General features: G+C 55.3%; 1 protein-coding gene across 1 annotated transcript in view; it reads right to left on the bottom strand.

The window, feature by feature from the left end:
- PRX (periaxin) overlaps positions 1-9,573 on the bottom strand; it is a 28,691-nt gene that overhangs the window by 7,068 nt on the left and 12,050 nt on the right. Inside the window, exons 2-5 of the mRNA XM_081921891.1 lie at positions 4,470-4,525; positions 3,219-3,311; positions 1,925-2,231; positions 737-930 (exon numbers count right to left, since the gene is read on the bottom strand). Coding sequence (XP_081778017.1) covers positions 737-930; positions 1,925-2,111 — 381 coding nt within the window. The 5' untranslated portion in view covers positions 2,112-2,231; positions 3,219-3,311; positions 4,470-4,525. The remainder of the gene's footprint in view (positions 1-736; positions 931-1,924; positions 2,232-3,218; positions 3,312-4,469; positions 4,526-9,573) is intronic.

Raw genomic sequence — 9,573 nt, 5'->3', positions numbered from 1 at the left:
AAAGGAGAAACAGGGGGGGTTCCCTCCCTCTCTCGTGGACACCCAGTGATGATTCAGGACAGGGGAAAGAGGTTCCTTCTCCCTGCAGCATAAACTGTGGAACAGGATTATTAACTACGAACCCACAAATTTTGGATCTCCTCCAAACCTGTGCCAAAGTTCTGCAGTGAAAACCCTGCACCCCCAAACTGGATCCCATCCCACATTTTGGGGTTCATAGTTAATGAAGCCCTGTGGAACTCACTCCCAATTGGGATGGCTTTAAAAGAGAACATAAGGGGAGATCTAGTCCAGTATCCTGTTCACACAGTGGCCAACCAGAGGCCCATTGTGGAAAACTAGCAGGCAGGATCTGACCACAAGAGCAACTCCTGTGGCTTTCAGCAACTGGGATTCAAAAACAGGGCAGAGCCATTGTGGCTGTGAGCCTCGGACAGCCCTCTCCTCCTCCTCCTCCTCCATGAATTGGCCCATTCCTCTTTGAAAGTAATTTTTTAATTTGCCTCCTGTGGATTAGACAAAGTCACGGTGGAGGAGAGGACTAGCAATGGCTACTAGCCAGGATGGCCAAGTGCAGCTTCCCCGTTTGGAGGGAGTGATGCCTCTCAGTACCAGTTCATAGAATATCTATGTCAAACTCTGGGTGCCACCCCAGGCACCCTCTCACCCCTGGAGACAGAGTGGGGCGCACCCTGTCACCGGGCCAGCGCCACAGAGCAATACTAGGACCACCTACCAGTTTGGCCATCTTGGCTTTGGGGCCCCTCACTTCAAAGGTGGTGGCTCCAGGCTTGCGGGAGACGTCAGTGCTGGGTACGGTCCGTTTCAGGCAAAAGGAGATCTTGTACGGCTCAGCACACTTGAGGATCTGCAAGGCATCTTCGTACTTGATGTTGTCGAAATAGACTCTGGCACTCAGGAGCTGGTCGCCTACAAGGCGGGTGGACAGGGAAAGATGTCGAAGCTGAGCCACAGCCCTGCAGTGTTATCCCTCCCGCTGCCCTTAGCTGGCCTGCAGGAAAGGGGCAGGCCAGAAAACAGGGCCAAGGCCTGAAACTCCAGAGACGCTGTCCGGGGCAACTTTACAGGAACACAAACTTTGGCTCTGGAATTATTGACACAACTGGCAAGAATGCCCCTGCTCACATGCAGAGACCATTCCCGTCCCTGTTCAGCAGCTGCACCCTTAACCCGTACCAAGGCTGAGCCCCGTCCAGCGCTGCCAAGGTCCTGAAGGGGTAGTCCACCAGCAGGGCACAGAGGCACCAGCTGCCTCCCTTGCCTCTCCCTCCGTCAGGTCTCCTAGCAGCTGTGCGCAAGGAGAGAAGCTGCCCCCATCTCATAGAGGGCAAGGGAGGGGCCGTGGCAACCCAGTCAGATGGAAGGGGTATAAATGATAAAATTATTATTATGTTGCTCAAGGTGGTCAAGGCGCCCTCGCCAGAGCAGAGAACCATCCCTGTTCTTCAGTCCCCCCCACCCTCCCTCCCTTCACTGGCAGTGTGGTGCAGTGGTTAGAGCATTGGACTGGGACCTAGGAATGACCAGTGTTGAAACTCCCTCACAGACAGAGTTGTTGTTGTGGGCATTAGATGAGGACCAGGATTCAGGAGAGATCAGGGTTCCAATCTCCCCACTCAGCCATGACGTTTGCTGGCTGAGACCTGGAGGGCCTAACCTACATTGCAGGGCTGTTGTGAGCATTAAGTGAAGAGGGAAGAACCATGCAGGCCCCCTTGAGCTGCTTGGAGGAAAAAGGTGGGACATCAATGCAAGAGAGACTCAATCTCCAGGGAGGTTTGGGAGCAGAAGCCCCAAACGGCTGCTGCTTCCAGCCTGTGCAGGCAACAGTGAGCTAGGAGGGAGCCAGACTCTGGTTTGCGCCAGGCGGCTGCTCTTTCCCTCCACCAACAGGGAGGCTCACCTTCGCGGAGGCTCAGCGCCCGAGCAGCAGGCGAGTCCTTCAGGACGTCCTTGACGAAGAGGCCGCTCTTTCCCCCTCCGGCCACGCTCATCCCGCTGACCCCGGCTTCTGCCTCCGTCTCCACAATGATCTCCAGCAGCTCGGAGGTCTCAATGGTTTTCTCCATGGAGCTCAGCTGCACCTCCATCTTGGCTGGGGCCAGGGGCTCCCCCCTCTCCTCTTCCTCGGCCTCTTCGGAGCTGCGCTGGCTCTCGCCTTTCCTCTGCAGGACTCTCTTCAGCTCCGCATGCAGCTTCTCCTTCTGGGCCTGGGGGGGAACCGAGAGGGTGTCCACACAGCACACCAGACCAGGGGGGGACCAGTTCGCTGAACCGCCACAGCTTCCTCCCAGGGGCTCCTGCTTCTTTTGGGAAGACGATGGAGCTATTTTGCTAGTGGGAGTTTATTCCTCCCAGCCTCCTTGGAAGAACCACCCACCCACACCCCAACACCACCCAGCAATTCTCCTTTCGCCATCTGACTTAAACGTTGGCGGAGGCTTTGGTGGGAGCAAGAGGCCAAGGCTCCTAAACTCCCCTCCCCTACTGGCCAGTCCAGAGCCAGCTTCCCCCTCTCTGCCCCGCCTAATGGTGATCTCAGATAACCTAAGAGCATAAGACGAGCTACTGGATCAGGCCAAGAACCCATCCAGTCCAGCCTGCTCTTTTCACCTAAGAATCCAGATAGACTGCCTCTGGAGCAGGAGGTTCCAGAAGAATATACAAAGAGCCTGGCTGCTGGATCAGGCCAACTGGGGCCCATCTAGACCCGCATCCTGTTCTCACAGCGGGCAACCAGATGCCCCAGTGGGAAGATCACAAGCAGGATCCGAGCGCAAGAGCCACTCTCTCCCTCCTCCTGCAGGTTCGAGACATGGGCATTCAGAAGCATTGCTGCCTCCCACTGTGGAGGGCATGGCATAGCCCTCGTGACCAGGGGGCCTCGATAGCCCTCTCCTCCAGGAATAGGCACAATCGGCCATCCAGGTTGGTGGCCACCACTGCCTCCACCTGTGGAAGGGAGTTCCATAGTTTAACTAGGCACTGCATGGAGATGTAAGAGGCGGCAGAGGCCACACTTTGGAGGGGCAACAGGCTCAGGGACCCAGCGTCACTCAAACTGCCTTCCACCCCACATCTTCAGATGTGTGATCTGCCCCCTCCTCCTTGGGGGGGGGCACAGCCCTACCTGCCTCCTCCACCCTCAGAACGTGTCTTCTTGTCTGCCCCCCCCCCGCCCCCTCTTCCCGACTTACTGCTCGGTCTGCGTCACCACCTTCCTCGGGGGGCAGGTGCGGGGGGCTGCCTGCGGGGGGCTGCGGCTGCTCATTCCCTTTGGAGCCGGCTGTCTGGAAGGCAGGAGAGAAGCAGGAGGTGGGGGAGGTGGCTCTGCCAGCTCTCAGGGACCCCAAAGGCCCAGCTGGGAATGGGGTGCAGCCGGGGGGGGGGCTGGCCTCTGTAGTAGACAACGCCAGTGGTAACAGGGGCACAATCGGTCTGGGCTGGGGAGGTGCTGAAGGGACACAGGCGCAACGAGGGAACAGGCTCCCTCGGAAGGTAGTGGACTCTTCTTTGTTGGGTTTTTAAGCAGAGGTCTGGTGGGATTCTGCATTGCAGGGGGTTGGGCTCGATGACCCTTGGGGTGCCCTGCAAACTGCAGTTCTATGATTATAAGCAGATCTGCTGCTTTTACTGCGACAGAGCAACACAGCCACTTCTCGAAATAAGCACACCTGAGTTACACTTAGAACCACGGAACTGCTGAGTTGGAAGGACCCCCAAGAGTCATCTAGTCCAACCCCTGCAATGCAGGAATCACAACTTAAACACACACAAACGGCTTTGTACGACACCCACTCCCACCTATAGATCTGCCGGCAGGAGTCATGGAGGAGTGGGAAAACAGCAAGAGCCCACCAGGGAGGGTGCTGACCTGCAAAACGTCCAGAGAGATGATCGCCAGGCCCAGAGAACCAGTGGGAGAACCCTGGGCCTGGGAGGACTGAGTTCAAGTCCTAACCCAGTGATGGAGCAGTGGCTGGAGTGTCGGACTGGGACCTGGGGGACCAGGGTTCAAATCCCCATTGGGCCATGCAGCTCACTGGGTGGCCTTGGGCCGGTCATTGCCTCTTAGCCTATCCTCCCTCACAGGGTTGTTGTGAGGACTAAATGAGGGGGAGAACCACGTCTGTTGCCTTGAGCTCCTTGGAGAACAAAGTGGGATATAAATGCAGTAGACAGGCAGCCAGGTACTGCAGGCAGGTAGATAGACTTGGGGGCAGGGCCATCGATTCACCTGCCACCTATCTGGAAAATGGGCACAGGGTTGTGTCTGCAGTCCAAAGAGCTGCACTGGAAGCGCCATTTGAGAGAGGAGTGCAATTCCCAGGCTTCCTTGAAGAGGGTTTCTGGTGGGGCTGACCCAGAATTCAGACAGGGGGAGCACAGCTTGAGGGTGGGGGCTGCAATAGTGGTGATGGAGGAGGAGCAGGTGCCCAGGTACTTACAGATGCTTGCTGCCTTGTCCTGAACACGTGGCTCTCTGGAACCTGGCCCTGTGCAGCTGTGGAGGGGGAAATGTTATTATTTTATTTGTTATTATTTAATAAGACTACAGGATATTCACAACATAAAAATACAAAATGATAACACAAAATACATAATAAAACAAACACAAACCAATAACCCCATTCCCACAACACATTTAAAAGGGTATTGGATAATCAGCCAAAGGCTGGGGAGAAGAGGAATGTTTTTGCTTGGTGCCTAAAGGTGTATAATGAAGGCGCCAGGAGAACCTCCCTGGGGAGAGCATTCCACAGATGGGGAGCCACTGCAGAGAAGGCCCCGTTCTTAGTGTTGCCACCCTCCAGACCTCTCGAGGAGGCACACGAAGGAGGGCCTCAGAAAATGATCTCAGGGTCTGGGTAGGTTCATATGGAAAGGCATTCCTTGAGGTATTGCGGTCCTGAGCCATTTAAGGCTTCATAGGTCCAAACCAGCACTCTGAATTGGGGAGGGAAATTAATCAGTAGCCAGAGCAGTTGGACCAAGATCTGTGTCATATGCTCAAGCCGTCTTGTCCCAGTGAGCAGCCTAGCTGTCAAGTTCTGTGCCAGCTGAAGTTCAGAAACCGCTCTACGTAGAAGGCATTGCAGTAATCCAACCTGGAGGTTACCAAAGCATAGACAGCAGTAGCTAGGCTCTCCCTGTCCAGATGGGGGCACAGCTGGGCCACCTGAGCCTCAGGCGATGGAAGGCACTCCGGGTCACTGAGGCCACCTGAGCCTCAAGCAACAGCAGAGGATCCAGGACCACCAAGCAGTAGCCGGCTTTTTTAAAGTTTTTATGGAACCTCCAGGTCCAGAGGCAGTCTATCTAGAGGCCTGGGTCCCTAGGGGTATTTGACCACAGTGAGAACAGGATGCTGACCCAGCAGCACCAACCCCACAGGCGTTAGCCTCTGGGATGGAGAGGAAAAAGCCACCTCTGGAGAGGGAGGCATGGCCCCCTAGGCTTCCACAGACGGCCCCCTCCTCCTCTCCCACTGTTCCTCCTTTCCCTGCCCAAGAAGACTCCAGCCGGCCTTGCTCCCTCCCTTGGTGAAACCCCAGGCTGCCACGGAGGGGTGGCATTTCATTCCCACGCCCAGACTCCGAGGACCCACGCCACGCCGTTCCCCAAAAGGTCAAGACGCGATGCCGCACATTCCCAGGCCAGAGAACAAAGGGATGCAGCATCTTGGCCAACCCCTCACGGGCATCGCTGGCATTCCTGGAGCCGTTCCCAAACACCTCCCCCTCCTCGGCGACTGCCCTCGGAGCGCTGGCTGGCATCTCCACGGAGAAACCCAAGGCAGCAGGAGCCCCAGGGCCGAAAGCAAACTCTGAGCTTCTCCACACTGGCCTTTTGCCCTGTGCTGTCCAGACACAGGTTGCCACTTCAAATCTCCCTCTCTGAATGCTCTTTAAAGCTGAAATGCAAACCCAACCAATTTGGGTTTCCCACAGACTTTGCTCCGATTCAGCAGTAAAGAGTGGATTTCCACAGGGGAAACTCCAGAGCACGAACAAGAACATTCAAACATGGAGATTTAAAGGGCAGACCTAGGCCTGGAAAGTTCAAAGGACTGTTAGTGTGAGTAAGTCCCCAGGCAGGTCCTCACACTCACAGCCAGTGTATTAAACGGGGGGGGTGTGTGCTCTGGATTCACACCCCACAATGTGTGCTTCTGGTTGAAGAAGTGGGATTCGTAAGCATAAGATAAGAATTTGGGTGGCTTTCAAGAGAATTAGACAAATTCATGGAGGAAAAGTCTATGGAGGTAAAGGTAAAAAGGTAAAGGATCCCTGGACGGTTAAGTCCAGACAAAGGAAACTATGGGGTTGCGGCGCTCATCTCGCTTTCAGGCCGAGGGAGCTGGCGTTTGTCCACAGACAGCTTTCTGAGTCATGTAGCCAACATGACTAAACCGCTTCTGGCACAACGGGACACTGTGACAGAAACCAGAGTGCACGGAAACGACATTTACCTTCCCACTGCAGCGGTACCTATTGATCTACTTGCACTGGTGTGCTTTCGAACTGCTAGGTTGACAGGAGCTAGGACACAGCAACAGGAGCTCACCTCATCGTGGGGATTCAAAGCACTGACCTTCCGATCAGCAAGCCCAAGAGGCTCAGTAGATGAGACCACAGCGCCACCCAGGATGGAAATTTCAGAAGGGGAGAGGGCTGCTCTGGGGCTCAGATTCCACTTGCTAGTTGGCCACTGTGAGAACAAGCTGCTGGACTAGATGGGCCACTGGCCTGATCCAGCAGTCTCTTCTTCTGTTCTGATGCTTCTTTCACTTCTTCCCACTTCCTTGATTGCTTTGGTGGCCCTTTTCTAAGCCTCTTCCAACTCCACAATATCCCCTTTGAGGTGAGCTGACCAGAACTGTTCAGGTGCAAGCAGTAGATGTTCTGCCTGGGGCCCCCTAGGGCCCCCTCCTTTCCTGCTCTGCTCCCTCCAACCTCTGAATGCAAAACTCAGTGGAGAGAGATCTGCTCCCACTCCGAGCCCAAGACAAAGAGGGGCCTGTTCAGGTCTCTCTCTCTCCCACCTCCCTCGCTGCAGCGTCACCAGCCGTGCATCGTGGCAGAGCGTGGGAGAATGCCAGGCATTCTGTAGGCTCAGCAAAGCCAGAGTTGCGGCCAGCGAGGGGCAGTGGGGAGAGAGAGGCAGGCCAGGCCTGGGCCAGGAATGCTGCAAAGCAGCCAGGAGACAGGGCCCAATGTCCCAGGGAGCTCTCCTCCCTGCTTTGGAGCCTGAGCCAGCCTGCGGGGTCAGACTAGATGACTCTGAAGGTCCCCTGCAGGAATGCAGAAAAGGTTTCCTGCAAATGACTGAGGCATTCCAGAAGGCCCACCTCAAAGCCAAAGTGAGGGAAGCCCATTCACACAACTCTTTCAAACCCCACTTGAAGCTACTTCTCCATGGCACTGCACTCCTTCCTTCCTTCCTTCCTTCCTTCCTTCCTTCCTTCCTTCCTTCCTTCCTTCCTTCCTTCCTTCCTTCCTTCCTTATGTGCAAAGCTTGAGTCAACCTCTCTGCCATTCCTTCTGTCTCTTCCCCCCTCCTCCTTGAGCCCCCCCTCCCTGGCCAGCTTCACACATGCAAGCACATCACTTAACTCCCCAATGCTGGCAGAGGAGCACAGGAACCAGCAACTAGAGCCAAGCTGTTTCTGTGAACATGAAACCAGAGCAAAGTTTCTCACACTCTGGGCTTTTGCCCTTTGCCCCAACCCCACCTCCAAAAACACCTGAGCAGGCTGGCTTGTACTTTGGGGCCAAGGTGTGGGTCAGAGGGACATTATATTTATTCCATTTAAATGCTGCCCTTCGCCCACAGAAGCAGAGCCTGCTGGATTAGGCTAATGGACGGTCTAGTTGAGCATCCTATTCTCACAGTGGCTGAGCAGTTGCCTGTGGGAAATCTCCAAGCAGGATCTGAGTGAGAGAACCCCTCTCCCCTCTTGTGGTTTGCAGCAAATGGCATTCAGGAGCATTGCTGCCTGTGGCTGTGGAGGTCAGAGCAGAGCCATTGTGTCGGGCAGCCAGGGATAGTCCTCTCCTGACAACCTTGGAGGTTTCTTAGCAGAGGTTGGATGGCCATCTCTCAGGGATGCTTGAGTTGAGAGTCCTGCATTGCAAGAGGCGGTTGGACTAGAGGAACTTGGGGGCCCCTTCCAATTCTACAGTTCTATTCCTCAAGGAATTTGTCCAATCCTCTTTTAAGGCCTTCCAGGTTGGAGGCGATCACTGCCTCCTGGGGGAGAGTTTGACAGAGGGAGAAAAATTTCACCGTCTCCACTTTCTCCATGCCAGGCATAATTTTGTAAACCGCTATCATGCCACCTCTGTCTTGACTTTTCTCTAAATTAAAAAGGCCCAAATGCTGCCTCCTTTTCTCATAGGGGAGACACTCCACCCCCTGGAATAGCTGTGTTAATTTATTAGCCCCCCCTTCACCCTAAGGTCCCAGAGGTGTCAGCGAAGGATCAAAGAGTTAGCAGGAGGCCAAGCAGAGCCAAGAGCCAGCCCCTCCCAAGCACCCCTTCCCCCTGAGGGGGGGTGCTTCTGCCATCCACACAGGGAAGGAAACCACCCTGCCTCTGCCCCCCCCCCCCAGGATGGAGGGAAGCTCCTTCTTGGAATGCACTTCCTCACTCTGTTATTCAGCACATTTCAGAAACAGAAGGAAGAATATGGGGGCAGGTGCGGGGGGGGGGAGAGAGAATGCAAAAGGCAAAACCAGCAAGATCCACTTGACAATTGAATGGACTGTTGGCAGGTGGTGGACTCTCCTTCCCTGGAGGTTTTGAAGCAGAGGTTGGATGGCCATCGGTCAGAGTTTTTTTAGCCATGGCTCCTACATTGCAGGGCCCTTGGGGGTCCCTTCCAGCAGTTATATGGCAGTAGGCAGAGTTGCACAGAGAATGGGGGTGGAGGGGGTGGAGGAAGGAAGATATTGAGGGGGCAAAAGAAAAGGAGAGAGACCTGGGGGGGGCTGGGACCCTAGGTGAGGGAACAGCGCAGCCCTCATCCAGAAGGGGCAAATGGGGCAGGACCACCCTCAGCACAGGCACCACTTTGTCCCTCCCTCACAAGCGTGGCGTAGTGGTTAGAGCATTGGACTAGGACCCGGAAGAGAGCAGGGTTCAAATCCCAGCCCCCATGGCCATGAAGTTCCCTGTGTGTGTCCTTGGGGCTAATCACTGCCCCCCTCAGCATAGCCTACATTGCAGGGTTGCAGCGGGGACACAGTGAGAAGGGGAGGAACTCTGTCCAGGCACCTGGAGCTCCTTGGAGGAAAAGGTGGGATCCAAGTGCAACCAAGAAACAAACAAGGCCAAAGGGCCGTCTGCCCCTACGCTGGCTCACTCTCCCCCATTCTCCCCCTGTCATCCCTTTCTAAACTGAGCACATGCCCTGAAAGTGCCTGGCTTAAGTTTTAAAGAATGGGCAGCCACAGGTATGTCTGCCCTTTCCTTCTCCGGACCAAGGGGCAGGCCAGGAGAAGGACTCTGATTCTGGACACAGGTGGAAGGAGGAGCCTCCGTCGGGA

The sequence above is a fragment of the Podarcis melisellensis genome, assembly GCF_964234715.1.
Source record: "Podarcis melisellensis genome assembly, chromosome: 8".
NCBI lineage: Eukaryota > Metazoa > Chordata > Lepidosauria > Squamata > Lacertidae > Podarcis > Podarcis melisellensis.
This window is presented reverse-complemented; position numbering and strand designations above follow the sequence as displayed.